General features: G+C 51.3%; 2 protein-coding genes across 2 annotated transcripts in view; one reads left to right on the plus strand and one right to left on the minus strand.

The window, feature by feature from the left end:
* Window positions 1–19,454, minus strand: part of LOC139073232 (uncharacterized) — an 831,732-nt gene that overhangs the window by 235,438 nt on the left and 576,840 nt on the right. The gene's annotated exons all lie outside the window — the stretch shown is intronic.
* LOC139073234 (uncharacterized) lies at window positions 6,109–10,531 on the plus strand. The gene is made up of 2 exons (XM_070556198.1): window positions 6,109–7,926; window positions 7,987–10,531. The coding sequence occupies exon 2, from the start codon at window positions 8,472–8,474 to the stop codon at window positions 10,485–10,487; it is 2,016 nt and encodes a 671-aa protein (XP_070412299.1). The 5' UTR covers window positions 6,109–7,926; window positions 7,987–8,471; the 3' UTR covers window positions 10,488–10,531.

A 19,454-nucleotide genomic window follows, 5' to 3' on the forward strand; every position in this document is an offset into this window, starting at 1 on the left:
TTGCTTGGGCCTCTCTCCTGGAGGCGCTCAGTCAGACCCAGTGTTGACATGTGGCAAGACGCTCCGCGGGGCACGTCTTGCTTGGGCCTCTCTCCTGGAGGCGCTCAGTCAGACCTAGTGGTGACACGTGGAAAGACACTCCTCGGGGCGCGTCTTGCTTGGGCCTCTCTCCTGGAGGCCCTCTGTCAGACCCAGTGTTGGCATGTGGCAAGACGCTCCTCAGGGCGCGTCTTGGTTGGGTCTCTCTCCTGGAGGCGCTCAGTCAGACCCAGTGGTGACATGTGGCAAGACACTCCTCGGGGCGCGTCTTGCTTTGGCCTCTCTCCTGGAGGCCCTCTGTCAGACCCAGTGTTGACATGTGTCAAGAAGCTCCTCGGGGCGCGTCTTGCTTGGGCTTCTCTCCTGGAGGCCCTCAGTCAGACCCATTGTTGACATGTGGCAAGACGCTCCTCGGGGCGCGTCTTGCTTGGGCTTCTCTCCTGGAGGCGCTCAGGCAGACCCAATGTTGACATGTGACAAGACGCTCCTCGGGGCGCATCTTGCTTGGGCCTCTCTCCTGGAGGCGCTCAGTCAGAACCAGAGGTGACATGTGGCAAGACGCTCCTCGGAGCGCGTCTTGCTTGGGCCTCTCTCCTGGAGGCCCTCTGTCAGACCCAGTGTTTACATGTGGCAAGACGCTCCTCCTGGCGCATCTTGCTTGGGCCTCTCTCATGGAGGCCCTCAGTCAGACCCATTGTTGACATGTGGCAAGACGCTCCTCGGGGCGCGTCTTGCTTGGGCCTCTCTCCTGGAGGCGCTGAGTCAGACCGAGTGCTGACATAAGGCAAGACGCTCCTCGGGGCGCGTCTTGCTGGGCCCTCTCTCCTGGAGGCGCTCATTCAGACCCAGTGGTGACATGTGGCAAGACGCTCCTCGGGGCGCGTATTGCTTGGGCCTCTCTTCTGAATGCCCTCTGTCAGACCGAGTGATGACATGTGGCAAGACTCTCCTCGGGGCGCATCTTGCTTGGGCTTCTCTCATGGAGGCCCTCAGTCCGACCCAGTGTTGACATGTGTCAAGACGCTCTTCGGGGCGTGTCTTGCTTGGGCCTCTCTCCTGGAGGCGCTCAGTCAGACCCAGTGTTGACATGTGGCAAGACGCTCCTCTGGGCGCGTCTTGCTTGGGCTTCTCTCCTGGAGGCCCTCAGTCAGACCCATTGTTGACATGTGGCAAGATGCTCCTCGGGGCACGTCTTGCTTGGGCCTCTCTCCTGGAGGAGCTCAGTCAGACCGAGTAGTGACATGTGGCAAGACGCTCCTCGGGGCGCGTCTTGCTTGGACCTCCCTCCTGGAGGCGCTCAGTCAGACCGAGTAGTGACATTTGGCAAGACGCTCCTCGGGGCGCGTCTTGCTTGGGCCTCTCTCCTGGAGGAGCTCAGTCAGACCCAGTGGTGACACGTGGCAAGACGCTCCTCGGGGCGCATCTTGCTTGGGCCTCTCTCCTGGAGGCGCTAAGTCAGACCCAGTGTTGACACGTGGCAAGACGCTCCTCGGGGCGCATCTTGCTTGGGCCTCTCTCCTGGAGGCGCTCAGTCAGACACAGTGTTGACATGTGGCAAGACACTCCTCGGGGCGCGTCTTGCTTGGGCTTCTCTCATGGAGGCCCTCAGTAAGACCCATTGTTGACATGTGGAAAGAAGCTCCTCGGGGCGCGTCTTGCTTTGTCTTCTCTCCTGGAGGCCGTCAGTCAGACCCATTGTTCACATGTGGCAAGACGCTCCTCGGGGCGCGTATTGCTTGGGCCTCTCTCCTGGATGCCCTCTGTCAGGCCGAGTGTTGACATGTGGCAAGACTCTCCTCGGGGCGCGTCTTGCTTGGGCTTCTGTCATGGAGGCCCTCAGTCAGACCCAGTGTTGACATGTTTCAAGACGCTCCTCGGGGCTTGTCTTGCTTGGGCCTCTCTCCTGGAGGCGCTCAGTCAGACCCAGTGTTGACATGTGGCAAGACGCTCCTCGGGGCGCTTCTTGCTTGGGCTTCTCTCCTGGAGGCCCTCAGTCAGACCCATTGTTGACATGTGGCAAGACGCTCCTCGGGGCACGTCTTGCCTGGGCCTCTCTCCTGGAGGCGCTCAGTCAGACCGAGTAGTGACATGTGACAAGACGCTCCTCGGGGCGCGTCTTGCTTGGGCCTCTCTCCTGGAGGCGCTCAGTCAGACCCAGTGTTGACAGGTGGCACGACGCTCCTCGGGGCGCGTCTTGCTTGGGCCTCTCTCCTGGAGGTTCTCAGTCAGACCCAGTGTTGACATGTGGCAAGATGCTCCTCGGGGCGCGTCTTGCTGGGGCTTCTCTCATGGAGGCACTCAGTCAGACCCAGTGTTGACATGTGGCAAGACGCTCCTCGGGGCACGTCTTGCTTGGGCCTCTCTCCTGGAGGCACTCAGTCAGACCCAGAGGAGACATGTGTCAAGATGCTCCTCGGGGCGGGTCTTGCTTGGGCCTCTCTCCTGGAGGCGCTCAGTCAGACCGAGTGCTGACATGTGGCAAGACGCTCCTCCGGGCGCGTCTTGCTTGGGACTCTCTCCTGGAGGCGCTCAGTCAGACCCAGTGTTCACATGTGGCAAGACGCCCCTCGGGGCGCGTCTTGCTTGGGCCTCTCTCCTGGAGGCGCTCAGTCTTACCCAGTGTTGACATGTGGCAAGACGCTCCGCGGGGCACGTCTTGCTTGGGCCTCTCTCCTGGAGGCGCTCAGTCAGACCGAGTGCTGACATGTGGCAAGAAGCTCCTCGGGGCGCGTCTTGCTTGGGCTTCTCTCCTGGAGGCCGTCAGTCAGATCCATTGTTGACATGTGGCAAGACGCTCCTCGGGGCGCGTCTCATTTGGGCCTCTCTCCTGGAGGCACTCAGTAAGACCGAGTGCTGACATGTGGCAAGACGCTCCTCGGGGCGCGTCTTGCTTGGGCTTCTCTCCTGGAGGCCCTCAGTCAGACCCATTGTTGACATGTGGCAAAACGCTCCTCCAGGAGTGTCTTGATTGGGCCTCTCTCCTGGAGGCGCTCAGTCAGACCCAGTGTTGACATGTGGCAAGACGCTCCTTGGGGCGCTTCTTGCTTGGGCCTCTCTCCTGGAGGCGCTCAGTCAGACCGAGTGCTGACATGTGGCAAGACGCTCCTCGGGGCGCGTCTTGCTGGGGCTTCTCTCATGGAGGCACTCAGTCAGACCCAGTGTTGACATGTGGCAAGACGCTCCTCAGGGCGCGTCTTGCTTGGGCCTCTCTCCTGGGGAGGCGATCAGTCAGACCCAGTGTTGACATGTGTCAAGACGCTCCTCGGGCGTTTCTTGCTTGGGCCTCTCTCTTGGAGGCGCTCAGTCAGACCCAGTGTTGACATGTGACAAGACGCTCCTCGGGGCGCGTCTTGCTTGGGCCTCTCTCCTGGAGGTGCTCAGTCAGACCCAGAGGTGACATGTGGCAAGACGCTCCTCGGGGCGCGTCTTGCTTGGGCCTCTCTCCTGGGGAGGCGATCAGTCAGACCCAGTGTTGACATGTGTCAAGAGGCTCTTTGGGCGTTTCTTGTTTGGGCCTCTCTCCTGGAGGCGCTCAGTCAGACCCAGTGTTGACATGTGGCAAGAAGCTCCTCGGGGCGCGTCTTGCTTGGGCTTCTCTCCTGGAGGCCCTCAGTCAGACCCTTCGTTGACATGTGGCAAGACGCTCCTCGGGGCGCGTCTTGCTTGGGCCTCTCTCCTGGAGGCGCTCAGTCAGACCTAGTGCTGACATGTGGCAAGAAACTCCTCGGGGCGCGTCTTGCTTGGGCCTCTCTCCTGGGGACGCGATCAGTCAGACCCAGTGTTGACATGTGTCAAGAGGCTCTTTGGGCGTTTCTTGCTTGGGCCTCTCTCCTGGAGGCGCTCAGTCAGACCCAGTGTTGACATGTGGCAAGACGCTCCTCGGGGCGCGTCTTGCTTGGGCTTCTTTCCTGGAGGCCCTCAGTCAGACCCTTCGTTGACATGTGGCAAGACGCTCCTCGGGGCGCGTCTTGCTTGGGCCTCTCTCCTGGAGGCGCTCAGTCAGACCGAGTGCTGATATGTGGCAAGACGCTCCGCTGGGCGCCTCTTGCTTGGGATTCTCTCCTGGAGGCCCTCAGTCAGACCTATTGTTGACATGTGGCAAGACGCTCCTCTGGGCGCATCTTGCTTGGGCCTCTCTCCTGGAGGCACTCAGTCAGACCGAGTGCTGACATGTGGCAAGACGCTCCTCGGGGCGCATCTTGCTTGGGCTTCTCTCCTGGAGGCCCTCAGTCAGACCCATTGTTGACATGTGGCAAGACGCTCCTCGGGGCACATCTTGCTTGGGCCTCTCTCCTGGAGGCGCTCAACCAGACCGAGTGCTGACATGTGGCAAGACGCTCCTCGGGGCACGTCTTGCTGGGGCTTCTCTCCTGGAGGCGCTCAGTCAGACCCAGTGTTGACATGTGACAAGACGCTCCTCGGGGCGCGTCTTGCTTGGGCCTCTCTCCTGGAGGCGCTCAGTCAGACCCAGAGGTGACATGTGGCAAGATGCTCCTCGGGGCGCGTCTTGCTTGGGCCTCTCTCCTGGAGGCCCTCTGTAAGACCCAGTGTTGACATGTGGAAAGGACACGATCACGCCGACCCTATTGTTGGAGAACCTGCTGAGTTCGTCGAACAAGTAGAGCGGGCACGCGCTTGTTTTAGAGGCGTTTTCGCGCAGCCTCTACCCTGCACGACCGCTCGTGGCCGCACTAGCTATATTTATCTTTATTTGTTTCACACACACACACACACACACACAAACACAAACACACACACACACACACACACACACACAAACACACACACACACACACACACACACACACACACACACACACACACACACACACACACACACACACACACACACACACACACACAGGCCCTTGCGTGCAAACCCCGGTCAGGCCTGCAGTGTACACATCAGAGACATGATGTTCTTTCACAGAACTGAGGTTGTTCATTACTAAATGACTTTTACAGGAATATTGTTATTATACTATTCAACAGGTTGATCATAATAATGTGTATTAAACCCACAACCTACTACTGAGGACAGAGGGACTTTATTTAAATTAGTACTTAATGGAAACTATACATAATGATACATAAGAGCCATGTCATACATTCAGCCTAGGAATAGTAGCATTGTGCACTATTAAAAATATACACATCAATTGCTCGAATCCCATTGTTGCAAAGTAAAACTCTAATAAAACTCTAGTCTGACATCAACAGAGAAGACTTAGTGTATGTACTACAAATACAGCATTAGGATTTCGAGTGGACCGTGCACCTTGTGAACCATCAGAGGCTTATGACGCAACATATCTTCCAGTTGCTATTAGACAAGTTATAATTCTCGACCATTTTTCGGAACTGGTTTCTTGGGTCCGTGAGTAAATGCCAAATGAGATGATAGTCCTTAAGTAAGTTCCTGGCGATCCCATGTCACGCTCTTGCCCATCAGCCGGTGAACGCTGAGACGGAACTCGATGAGAGCGATGTATTTTTTAAGTGCTCCGAATGTACTTCTAACAAGCGTGCGATTCACTTCGTGAGTAAACCGCAGCTGCAGCTGATTCAAACAGTCGAACCAACCTTCTACATCACAATATTCGTTTTGTAGTTAGTCGAGTTACCTTTTGTGTGGCGCATGCACGGGTCGTTAGCGTCCAGCTCCCAGCTTAGAGAGTCCTGTATTGACACAGACGTCAATACATCTCGATGTCATGCAACACACAAAGTCTGTCGCAACCAGGTGGGTTAACACATGTACGATACCTTTTGTGTGGCGCATGCACGGGCCGTTAGCGTCCAGCTCCCGGCTTATAGAGAGTCCTGTATTGACACAGACGTCAATACATCTCGATGTCATGCAACACACAAAGTCTGTCGCATACAGGTGGGTTAACAAACATGTACGATGTGTGCAATGGCGCGCCCGTTTACAATGGGACACGACGATGATCATTGTTAACCAAACTCTTGTTTCTCACGACAGGTGGTAGCGTTGTCTCCTGCACCTTGTCCTAGTGCACAGAGGGTGTTGTAATGTGCTCGTCATAGTCGCGATCGTTGTCACTCGAATCCGTTGTTCTCACGACAGGTGGTAGCGTTGTCTCCTGCATGTTGTCTTCGCGTGCGGCAAGCGTTGTGCTGTGCTCGTTATGTTGAGGGTCTGACCTCATGAGGAAATTACTATGCAGTGATTTTCTCCAAAATGACTGTGCTTAAATTGCTCTGAAAAGCAAATAATCACATCAGCGCCAAGAAACTTCATTTCCCATGATGCTTTGCACACGGAAGCATTGTGATGACGTCACCGCCTAGTACCAGAAACACGTTCTGCGCATGTGCGGGAAGCCGTGGAGCTTTTCCCGCGAACTAAGACCATAAATCTTCAGCAGAGACAAAGAATCCTCGTTCTTTTGCCCAGGATACCTGGCGGTAAGGACACGCTTGTCAACGCTCCGACAAATTGAGCACGCGGAAGCTCTTAAGTGCCCAAGTTGAGCCCACAGAACTGCTGGAAACTAAACTGCAAGCCCATCAGATCTGCTCGTTTCTGCTCCCCTCCAGCTGATGTTTGAGGACACAGAACTGCGGAGGAAAGCAACAACTCCATCAAGCATGCTGTAAGTTATAACTCAGCACAGAAAGAAACTTTGCTGTCTCTGTCCAGCCCGTGGAGAAACACTCGTGAACGCCAAACAACGGAGAAAGCATCAAACCGACGGACGACGCCGAAAGCTGCGGAGAAACACGGAGAACCGTCAAATCAAAGAGGGAGGGACGCCTCGCTCTTCTGGTGATCAGCAACTCATCTCTTTCTCTCTCTCCTTCTTCTTCCGTTAACTCTATAGTCCAGAATAAGCAATAAAACCGCGCTATTGCTTAAAAAGTAGCTTCGTGTTTTCCTCTTTCGTCCCAAACACGTCCGTCGGGTCATTTTGAAAGAATAAACTGCTTATTGATCATTGTTTGGTATCTTAAAATGGTTTCTGTCATGGCCAGGCTGAAACTAAAAGATATTAATTTGTGATTAATCTTTTGTGTTGTTTCATGATCTTTTGAAATGTTTTGAGTGATTTAAGGTTAAGTTACTACTGATTCTAAGTGCTTTGGAAGTTAAAGTGCAAGTTGCCACCCACACTTTAGCCAGACAAAGGGGTCAGCCATCTTGTATTCAAGACTCCATTTTGAATCCATACACACGCACACACACACACACACACACACACACACACACACACACACACACACACACACACACACACTACTCCTTTGTGAGAACAAAGGACCTCATTCATACATCCTCCATCACATGCAAACACATCCATCTTCAATCATATCACACGGTTATTATTCATCTATTCCACTGTTTATTCATTTGACAAATTGTTAATTAAATGTTATAAAATTCAGATTTTTGTGTCCAGTAGCTTTGTTGTGTCGAAGAGAAGTCTCTGCTCCAAGGATTCTACGAACTTCAAGAAAGACTGATAAGAGTTTTGGATTCATTTCCCTTTCTAATTAAAGGGTGGTGCCCCAAAGATATCTAAGAATATCTTAATTAATTAATAAATCAGTAAATAGTTCCATATTTACAGAATTTATTGAAGAATCCAAAAGTAAGTTAAAGCTTACGAATTGTTCGCTCCTAATAACCCCAACATTTTATTGGTGCCCCGTGTGAGGCTTGGATACACAGAGATTTCTATCCGGCACAAACAAACAAATAAATCCAAAGAGCTTGAATTAAAAATAATCCGTTGTTCAGCCTTGAACCAGCAACAGAGTGGTGCTGATTTCGCTGAGCAGGAAGCTGCATCGAACTCTCACCAGTAACTCAGTGCTTCTTTAAAGGTGCAACGTGTAAATTAATTCTGGTTAACCTTTTAGGTTAAAATTCAGCTTTTCCTTAAAGGTGCAACGTGTAATTAATTCTGGCTAACCTTTTAGGTTAAAATTCAGTTTTTCCTTAAAGGTGCAACGTGTAATTAATTCTGGCTAACCTTTTAGGTTAAAATTCAGTTCCTCATTAAAGGTGCAGCGTGTAAGTAATTCTGACTAACCCTTTTAGGCTAAAATTAACTGCTAATTTAGCGACTTTAACTCACAGTGGCTATTATAACTAACTGAAACCTTCACTCAAAGACTGATAACACCCTGTTTGCTAATATTCTGAAGGAATAACTAGCATATTTAACACTGCAAGTGTTGTAAGACGTTGCTATGGCAACGCACCAGCTTTTGCTAAAATACTGAAAGGAATAGTATTTTAAGCGTCAGTCACGGCATTCCGTGCAATCTTAAAACGCTAAAACCTGTGCGCACAAAGGTTAATTTAGTGTTTTTCTGCTACAAAGCTAGCAGTTGCTGCCCAAAAGGTGCAGTTTGAGCTATCTGCAGAAGCTCTACTAGGCTATTTTGGTTCGGTTGTTAAAATGGAGGGACAGAGTAGTGAACTGACCAACTCCCAGCAACCAGGTGGCGCTGCGGCCCACGACTATGAACCTGGCCTACTTTCTGGACAATTTTTGTCCAAACTGGTCGCGGTTGCTCGAGAACCCGACTACCCTTCTAGGGATGTCACTGAAGAACAGCTTGACGCTGTACTTGATCAAATAGAAAACCCGGATGGTACTAAACCAATCCAGGTTCACTTGGCTAAGTTAGCCCTGATCCTCTATCAGAAAGGACTCCAACATGATCGAGAGATCTTGAACCTCCAGAGTATGCTAGCTGAAAAACAGCGAAATGGAAGTCTGAAGGATGAGGAGGACGACGACACCCGCACCGATTCTGGGGAAGATGGGGAGAAGACCCCGCCCCCTTCTGCTGATGACAACAGACAGTGGGAAGGGGGGAAACACCTTGACTCTCTGGACGGACGCATGCCGCAGGGGAGAGACGAAGCTTATCTGTCCCAACCTTCGGCCCTTTTCCCTACACACACTATAGGGCATTCAGGACCATCTAGGGGCCGAGGGCAATTCGCCCTCGAACCCCAGGTTGGACCACCACCCTCATCTTCACGGTGTTCTCAATCTGTGAGAAGTCGACCAGCTGAGCGGCACCTCTATTTAGACCGCTCCCCCAGTCCACGAAGGGTGCAAGGTGCCGATTGGGGTTCTGCACCCCAACCTGCACCTCAACCATCCACCCATCCTAGCTACTCCGGTATTCGGCATGCCGGTAACCAGCTGCAGGACAAAGCATCATACGCCAGTCCGTATCCGGACAAAGTGTATTACGCAGAAGCCCCAGTTGAAAGACGCAGGCTGCACTACGCCGACGTGCCCCGGGAGGAGGACCTCCCAGGACACCCCCGTGACGTGCCAGCAGCCCGTCACAGCATGCCGGACCCCGATTTGGGCCCCAGGAGTCAACATTGGGAGCCCAGAGCACACCAGCGATATCCAGCGCTCTCTGAGACAGACCGTGGGTCAGAGTCAGAGGATGACGCGCCGTACCGTGAGTCAGGGCTCCGTGTACGTCAAATTGAATCGCTAGCTAAAGACATAGAACGCTTTGATCCTAACACCAATGAATCCAACGTTGACGATTATCTCAGGGAGATAGAACGTTGTCTGCTTGATCTTCCAGCACCTTCTTCAAGGGAAAAGCTCAAGCTAATTTGGAAAACCACATCTAGAACGGTGCACGGTTTCATGGAAACTCTACCACCTGACATTCGAGATCGGTACTCCTCGCTCTGCCGAGCGTTGAGGGATGAATACGCCACGTATGCAGACTCTGCGTCAGCTACAATGGGGGCCTTCTCCATCAAACACGGGAGGAACGAACCCCCCAGAGAGAATTATCGCCGACTCAAAAGTGCTTATTTCCAAGGTCGAAACGGCCCTGGGCTCGAGGAAGACCCTGCCTTCAGATCCCTGTTCATTCACAACCTGCACGAGTGTGTTCGCTCCGAAGTCTCAATGTATTGTCGGATGAAAAAACTGACAACTCAGGAGATTAGGAGATACGCTCAACAGGCTTGGGAAGCTGGCGGAAAGCCCCAAAAGCCTGACGCACATCACCGCGTCATGCACCTAGCTCCCGACACCGAGCCGCGTTTGGAGCTCGAAGGCACAGAAGCTCCACCCACTAAGCCAAAATCTGCTAAATCTAGACCTGCTAAACCACGAAAGCAGTCCCAATCTCCTCAACAGGGGAAGGGGGGTGCTGATTGGCCGCCTAGGTCTGGACAATCAGACAGGAAGTGGCCCAACCAAAACCAACGGCAGGCAGGTCGGAACAGTGGAAGGTTTAAGGAGCGCCGCCCACAGGTAGGTCCCGAACACAAGTCCGCAGGTGAGTACTTGACCAAAGCCGACCTCCAGGAGATGTTTCAGCAGTTCCTAGCTAAACAGAAGGAACAGCTGAGATCTGCAGATGAGACCCCTGCACCAAAGTCTGCTTCTAAGAAGCCAGACCCAGAGCCAACGTCCGCATGACTAGGCGTGGCTCAACCTCCCAGCGTGGCCAGGACCTACCTGATCAGCTGGGGGAACACTACTGGTAGATCACAGGAGTCTCCTGAAATCTACCCCCTGAGAGAAACCTGATGCTAAATTTCTGAAGTTCCTTGGTGACTTAACAAACCATGATCATGCTCGCCGTTTGTACTGTAGCACCAACGTAGGTGGGTGCATACAGGTTGATGCTCTGCTGGATACCGGCTCAGAAATCACCCTGATGTGCTCCACATTGTTCCATCGCGTGTCTGACACCATGCGGTCGCTCGGGAAACCAGTCCAGGTTGAACCTTGTGACCTGAAAATCACCAGCTACACCCAGACCCGGGAGTGTATCACTCACCGGGCGTGGCTGGACATCACCTTCCAAGACATGACTCTGGTTCACCCGTTTTATGTCTGCCAGCTAGACACTGAACCACTTCTCATTGGTCAGGACCTGCTTGAACGTCTAGCTCCCCTCATCGACTGCCAGAAGGGTCAACTGTGGGCCCAGGTGGACACACCTAAGCCCTGGAACCCAGATAGCAGCCGACCATCCTCCATTCTTGAAGTCAGCATAAGTGAGCCGCAAAACCCTTGTTCCAAGGTCATGCCCCTCCCTACGGCTCCCACAGACGATGACCGCCTGCAAAGGCATGAAACCGCTCCTGGAACTCCGTTCCGCACACATTCATCTTTTCTCTGCTCGCTGAAGAACGTCAGCCTGCAGCCATATGCACCACACATAGTTGGTGGTCCTACCATCAACTGCACCCACATCTCAGATGCTCGCCTTGCTCTTTGGTCTGAAAAGTCAGCCATCAGCCAGCAGACGTTTGAACACCTGCGTCAGAAGGACCCCCTTCTGGTCAGTGTGACACGTAGCCATCGGCTCTTGTCACCTACTTGGCCGCAGAGGCTCCTGAAAGCGCCAGAGGTCTGCTCTCTGACTATCCAACTTGGAGCAAGACAGAACACACATACATTCAGCATCATACCACAGCTTGATCCACCTGCACTCATTGGAGCAGATCTGCTGGTTCGACTAGGTGCCCAGCTGGACACTTGCAATCAAGTCCTTTGGGCCCGGGCCACACCTTCCTCTGAGCCTCGCTCAGAAGGCCCTGAACACTTGCTGTCCGGTCAGACCATTCCACAGGCCTGCCGTGCAGTGGTTGAGGCCAGCACGGTTCTGCCCCCACAGGTCAAAGGAGTGCCTGTTCGTCTGACCCTGATGAAGCATCAGAAGCTGCCAGGCACCCAGCCCTTCTTCCAGCCATCACCACACTTCTTGGAGCTCAACTTAGCCGTCTGTGGCACGCCACTCTTGGAGCTGAACAATCGTTCTGCGTACTTGTTGGTCGAAAATCCGACCCAGAGTCCTATCCACATGCCGGCAGGAAAGCCCTTGGGCATGCTGATAGATAGCTCATTCCATGACTTTGAACTTTCAGTCCCCGTGATCGGACAACTTCCGTTGTTCTTGAACGACAGACAGGTTGGTGCAGACACATTCAGTACTTTCCCTTCACAAATGATTACCATCAAGCTGCATGAAGCCCTTCCTAAGGAACCCATTTGCAGTGCAACCTTAGATACTGACAGCGGTCAGTGTCTAACGGTTTTTGCAATAAATACTCAACCCTCTGAGTCACCGGTTGAAAGCCCGGAACACCAGAGACCCTCCTCCTCTGAACCTTATGACGGCTTCGAGGCCGAAGTCAGCCAGCAGCTTGACAAAGCGGATGCGCTGGAGTCAGAGGAGCAGAGAGCAGCGCTTAGAAGCCTGTTCTATGAGTTTCAGTCCATCTTATCCAGGGACTCCCTGGACTGTGGACTCACAAACCTGCACACGGTTCGCATTCCGACGAACCCGAATGCCCCTCCTACTTTTGTACGTCAGTACAAGATTCCCCTCGCTGCTTATGAGTCGATCCAGGAGATCCTCGATCAGCTGAAGGAGAAAAACATCATCAGAGAGTGTAACTCCACTTACAACTCTCCCATCTGGCCGGTTCTGAAACCGACTGGGAAATGGCGTCTCACCATAGACTATCGTGCACTGAACAAACAAGTACCTCTCTCCAGGTGGCCTATGATCCATTTAGATCAGGAGCAAGTCAGAGTCAGAGATGCTCGTTTCTTCTCTACGGTTGACGTAGCCAACGGCTTCTGGACCATGAAGGTTGAGCCGGCGGACCAGTATAAACTGGCTTTCTCCTTTGGAAATCGCCAATATACTTGGAACCGCTGCCCCTTTGGCTAATCTAACTCACCTGCCGAGTTCAACATCTTCCTCCACAAAGCCATGTCAGATGCTGCTTCCAGAGGGAACCTCATATATGTCGATGACATCTTGATGAGGAGTCGAACCTTCGAGGAGCACCTGGCCGAACTCCGTCACGTGCTGCAACAGCTCGCTGACGCCGGAGCTAAATTGGCGATTCTCAAGGGACAGTGGTGTCGAACCAAAGTGGAGTATGTTGGACTGCTGGTTGGCCCTAATGGAGTCGAGCCCCAAGCGGGACGCATTAGAGCCATTCAGGACATCAAAGCCCCAGCTAATCTGACTGAACTCAGGAGCTTCCTCGGAGTCTGCAACTACTCCAGACAGTTCATTGAGGAGTACGCTGAAACAGCGAGGCCCCTCACTGAGCTGCTTCGGAACGACACACCTTTCGTGTGGGACAGACCCCAAGAACTCTCCTTCCAGTTCCTAAAACAGAAGTTGGCGTCCGCACCCTGTCTGGCTTACCCAGACAAGGATAAAGAGTTCTACATAGAGGCTACTTTCTCCTCTCACTGCCTGAGCGCTGCTTTGAAGCAAAAACACGATAGGGACATGAGAGTTGTGGCATACGCCAGCAAGCCTCTGAGCAAGGTGGAACTCCAGTTCTCAGACTGCGAGAGAGCTCTCCTCTCTACAGTCTGGGCCGTCGAACACTTTCGTAGTTACATCGGTGGACAGAAAGTGATCATTGAAACGTGTCATCAGCCCGTCACCTTCCTAAACAGCCAGCGTCTGCGCGAAGGAAGAGTGTCAAACAGCCGCATTGCGACGTGGATGATGGTGCTCCAAGGATACAACATTGAGGTCAAGTATGGTCAGAACACCAAGCTAGCGCTAGGACAAGGGCTAGCAGGCTGCCAGCACTGTGACTCTGACTCCGTCAGGGGCCCCCTGGACACACCTGCCGCAGTCTACCCAACCGCATCCAATCATCGCTACTTTGATGAGAATGTTTGCCAAGGGCTTCCGAAGGTTTACACTGACGGATGTGCCTACCTTCACGAAGGCCAGCTCCGTGCTGGGGTTGGAGTCGTTTGGGTGGACTGTGACACTAAGCAACCAAATCACTACCGGTTGGGCCAAAAGTCTAGTCAGTACGCCGAAATTGCTGCAGTGTTGATAACCCTCCAGCAGGCGGCAGCCTTGGACATCACTCAAATCGTCCTTTGCTCAGATTCAAACTACGCTAGACACAGCTTCATCTCTCACTTCCCCATGTGGAAGGAGAACCACATGAAAAACGCCAGGAACAGAGACGTGAAACACTCGGAGTTATTCCTAGCGTGTGATCTGCTCACCACTGAGAAAGGCATAATGGTCTACTGGAAAAAGGTCAAAGGTCACTCCAGGACCATAGGTCCGGAGAAAGATGGTAATGACGAAGCTGACCGCCTTGCTAAGCTCGGTGCTGACCAGGGAACCTGTTGGGAATTCAAAGACGAGTGGCTTCCAACCAAGGCCGTTCACGAGGTCTGCGCGATTACTCGTCGACATGCTAAACAGGCAGACGAACCTCGGACCGTTGGGGTACCCGTGTTTCTAGGCAGACAACCACAGGACGCGGACCTAGTCACCATGCAGGAACAAGATCCTGACCTGAAGCTCATCCGCGAGCTTCTCCAAAAGGGACCGATGCCTGAACAACCGTCACCACCTACTGGCGCAAGTCGAGATTTGGTAACCCTGCATCGTCAACTCACGCATCTGAAACTACAAAACGATTTGTTAGTTTACATGCGTGACGACCACAGCCCGCCGCGCTGGGTTGTTCCACTCGACCACAGAGGAGTGATGCTTGCCTACGCCCACGACACTCCGGTTGGAGGTCACCGCAGAGCAAAAGCTACCCTCGCGTCACTGACAGAAGTAGCATATTGGCCGTCGATGTCCAAGGACGTACACAGCTATGTCCAAGGCTGCCTCATCTGTGCCCAGTTTCAATCCTCCCAGCCGCTTGCTAGAGCACCACTGCAACGCAGGGGAATAACCTTCCCTTGGTCCCACCTGCAGATCGACTGGGTTGGACCGGTTCCCAAATCGGCAAGAGGAAACAAATATATGCTAACTGTAACTTGCAGTTTCACAAAGTGGGTTGAGTGCCTTCCAGCGCCAAATGATACAGCCGTCACAACCGCTGTACTGCTGATTAACCACGTTTTCAGTCGACGGGGACTTCCACTCTGCATTGACTCTGACCGGGGAACTCATTTCACATCCAGTGTAATGACGTCCCTGTTTGAACTTCTGGGAGTGGAAGTGAGATTCCACCTCCCCTATCACCCACAGTCATCCGGACAGGTCGAACGGATGAACCGCACGGTCGTCTCTATGCTCAAAAAGTATGTCTGCTCCACTGGGAAGGACTGGGACGTTAAGCTCCCTCTGGTCCTGATGGCCATACGGTCTACTCCCCAGCAATCCACGGGGGTTACGCCCTTTGAGATGATGACCGGCAGACTGATGACTCTACCACTGCACCTCCTGTATCACCCAGAGGATGTCAGTGTTGCCACTGCCTATACCGCTCATCAGTATGTGGCAGACTTGAAAACACACCTCAGAGCTACGTTCGCGCACGCTCAGAAGAAACTGGAGACCAACGTAGAAGGTGCTAAAGCCTACTACGACCAAAAGACAACCAGCCGCGAATACGAGGTGGGTGACAAAGTATTCTACTTTCGGTTCGCCCAACCGGCACGCAAAGCTAAGAAGTTCCTGCCCTGCTGGTCAGGACCATTTGAGATCGTGGCAAAACTCTCTCCAGTTGCATACAGGTTACGCATCACCAAAGCGAGACAGGAGCCTGTCTACAAATGGGTGCATGCAAACCAAATCAAACCCTACGTCAAACCATCCCCGCGGGTACAGAGACCAGACTCCCCGCAGGAGGTAGACGTAGTCGCTACATAGTTCTATGCATGGAAATGGAAAAGGGGGGAAAGTGCACGTTTAACCCACTAACATGTACTAACCGACAAAGAACCAAGCCGCCCCCCGCCGTCATTTTCACTAACCAAGAGAAACTCCTCCTAGAACGCTAACAGGAAGTACTTACTAAAACCTTACAGGGTACTCTTGTAACTGTCAACCTACATTCTGCTCTGATTAATGAATCTCTACGTGCAATCAAGACTTTGTCTGAAACCATACATCAGGATATTGTGTACACATGAGTGGTGAGAGATTTGATGCAGGACCTGCTCAGGGAAGTAAGTTCCACGCTGGACAGCTTGGTTGAAAGTCGTATTTCCCCGTACTTGGTACCACTGGACCTGCTCAAAGATAGCTTGACAGCTGCTACCCCTCTACTGTGCACCTTTCACAAATCCACCTAGCGTACAGCCTAAGTAGTGCAATGCCCATTCACGTTGGAAAAAATTAGAACTCGGTTTCCTGTTACATGTTCCCATAATTGTGACAACTCACATCTATAGGTTTAAGTCGATGCTGAACATTGGTATTTGAAAGGACGGTAGGCATTTCCACTTTGAACTAAAAACCTGGCACTCCATCACCTCAACCTCGAACAGCATGATTCGGAGATTGAGATCATGGACGCTTTCCAGGGTTATAACTTTACCATCGATTTAGAAATTGACCAACAATTACTGATTGAAGGAACCAAATTTGTTAAGTTCACACAAAACCCGCGTGAACTTACTTTGACGCCCAAGACGCTACATTGACACAGATTATACCACCTTAATCTGCACATTGGTCGCCCTGGGGATGGGATGGCTCATCACGGCCGTGATTGCTTATTCCGCCTACAGGCGTGTTAAGAAACTCCAAGATAAGAAGCACTTGCTCACCTACGGTGTGCCTCGTAACCGCGTTCGGGGAGACTCCAAGCGTGAATGTACCACACCTGTCTAAAGGGGGTGAGCAACATTTTCTTTGTTATTCTGTAAACCTAAGAGTAGTTCTCATTTTAGTCTACCTCACATATTTATCTGAGTGTTGCAGTATGTCACATTCTTTATAAGCTACACACTGACTGTATGACCTAAGAATGTATTTTATGAGACCTCAAGGTTGCTATGAATTTTCTTGGATGTTATATGTTTTTTTTTTTTTTGGGTTGTCTGTATTTTTGTTTCTTACTTGGTCACATATTAACTAGTGGTTATGTGCCGGCCCAGCTCAGTCTGTCAATGACTCTGTCTGACGCACCAGCACATTGTAGTACCTCTTAGTTTATGGTCCTTGTTTTAGCCCAAAGACTGTCCTGATCTGCCCTTTGGACCAAAAAGGGGGGAATCTTGGGACCACATAGGTCAATGCGCGTTTGCGAACTATGGACCTCGTACATCACCGCGTGATCCATAAACTGAACTGTATGGCCGGCGGTGAGATGCCTTTGTGTCCACTCGTGGAGTTAACCGCCCACCGACCTTCCTCCTTCTACACTACTACCTCTCGCATGGACGACATCATCATTGCGTACCACCTGCGTGAGTGGCTTCTTCTCGTTATGCGCGTTGGGGACTATCCCGTTTCCTATCCTCTTTGTGCCTGACCAGGATCAAAGACCATAGGCGCCAGGATCCAAGACAAAGACCAAAGACAAAGGCATCCAAGGAGACCAACGTCCTAAGGGACAAACCCATCTGTGCTTCCGACAATCAAGTCGACCTACGTTCATGAGGAACAAACCCATCTGTGCTTCCGACGATCGAGCTTTGGGCGCGATCCCCGAAACCAAAAGGGGGAATGTTGAGGGTCTGACCTCATGAGGAAATTACTATGCAGTGATTTTCTCCAAAATGACTGTGCTTAAATTGCTCTGAAAAGCAAATAATCACATCAGCGCCAAGAAACTTCATTTCCCATGATGCTTTGCACACGGAAGCATTGTGATGACGTCACCGCCTAGTACCAGAAACACGTTCTGCGCATGTGCGGGAAGCCGTGGAGCTTTTCCCGCGAACTAAGACCATAAATCTTCAGCAGAGACAAAGAATCCTCGTTCTTTTGCCCAGGATACCTGGCGGTAAGGACACGCTTGTCAACGCTCCGACAAATTGAGCACGCGGAAGCTCTTAAGTGCCCAAGTTGAGCCCACGGAACTGCTGGAAACTAAACTGCAAGCCCATCAGATCTGCTCGTTTCTGCTCCCCTCCAGCTGATGTTTGAGGACACAGAACTGCGGAGGAAAGCAACAACTCCATCAAGCACGCTGTAAGTTATAACTCAGCACAGAAAGAAACTTTGCTGTCTCTGTCCAGCCCGTGGAGAAACACTCGTGAACGCCAAACAACGGAGAAAGCATCAAACCGACGGATGACGCCGAAAGCTGCGGAGAAACACGGAGAACCGTCAAATCAAAGAGGGAGGGACGCCTCGCTCTTCTGGTGATCAGCAACTCATCTCTTTCTCTCTCTCTCCTTCTTCTTCCGTTAACTCTATAGTCCAGAATAAGCAATAAAACCGCGCTATTGCTTAAAAAGTAGCTTCGTGTTTTCCTCTTTCGTCCCAAACACGTCCGTCGGGTCATTTTGAAAGAATAAACTGCTTATTGATCATTGTTTGGTATCTTAAAATGGTTTCTGTCATGGCCAGGCTGAAACTAAAAGATATTAATTTGTGATTAATCTTTTGTGTTGTTTCATGATCTTTTGAAATGTTTTGAGTGATTTAAGGTTAAGTTACTACTGATTCTAAGTGCTTTGGAAGTTAAAGTGCAAGTTGCCACCCACACTTTAGCCAGACAAAGGGGTCAGCCATCTTGTATTCAAGACTCCATTTTGAATCATACACACGCACACACACACACACACACACACACACACACACACACACTACTCCTTTGTGAGAACAAAGGACCCCATTCATACATCCTCCATCACATGCAAACACATCCATCTTCAATCATATCACACGGTTATTATTCATCTATTCCACTGTTTATTCATTTGACAAATTGTTAATTAAATGTTATAAAATTCAGATTTTTGTGTCCAGTAGCTTTGTTGTGTCGAAGAGAAGTCTCTGCTCCAAGGATTCTACGAACTTCAAGAAAGACTGATAAGAGTTTTGGATTCATTTCCCTTTCTAATTAAAGGGTGGTGCCCCGAAGATATCTAAGAATATCTTAATTAATTAATAAATCAGTAAATAGTTCCATATTTACAGAATTTATTGAAGAATCCAAAAGTAAGTTAAAGCTTACGAATTGTTCGCTCCTAATAACCCCAACAGTTATAATGGTTGTCTTCGTACAAAGGGGGTGTTGAATACTCCTTCGCGAGTAGTCTAGGAGGTGGTGTGATGGGACGTATCTCAGAGGCGTTATGTGAGCGTACCACCATGGCCTGAGCAACTGCGACTACTGAGAGTACACCCAGTACAGACAGCGAGATAATTTTTTTTCTTGGGTGTTGTACGTGTGGGTACAGCCGCTTTAATGGCAGTGAGAGCAAGTGGTCAAATGTATTTATAGGTCACTAGCAGAAACTAAGGCACGTGGTCAGAGTGTAATCGTAACCACCGTAGCTCTTGTCATAATTTAATATACATAGAAATCAGAAACGGGCATGTCAGGATAGACTTCGCGAGTGATAATGCGGCCAGTATCTGTGTGCGCTTGAGAGCACCTTGTTGTTCTACTGTGGTGCCCACGCCGCCGGGTCTGTAAATGTCATCGACCTTCTTTATATACGCATACGCTAAAG

The sequence above is a fragment of the Nothobranchius furzeri genome, chromosome 11 (assembly GCF_043380555.1).
Source record: "Nothobranchius furzeri strain GRZ-AD chromosome 11, NfurGRZ-RIMD1, whole genome shotgun sequence".
Taxonomy (NCBI): domain Eukaryota; kingdom Metazoa; phylum Chordata; class Actinopteri; order Cyprinodontiformes; family Nothobranchiidae; genus Nothobranchius; species Nothobranchius furzeri.

What these genes read in the sequence shown, in the direction of transcription:
- LOC139073234 (XM_070556198.1), top strand. Translation starts at nt 8,472, where the DNA reads ATGGAGGGACAGAGTAGTGAACTGACCAACTCCCAGCAACCAGGTGGC.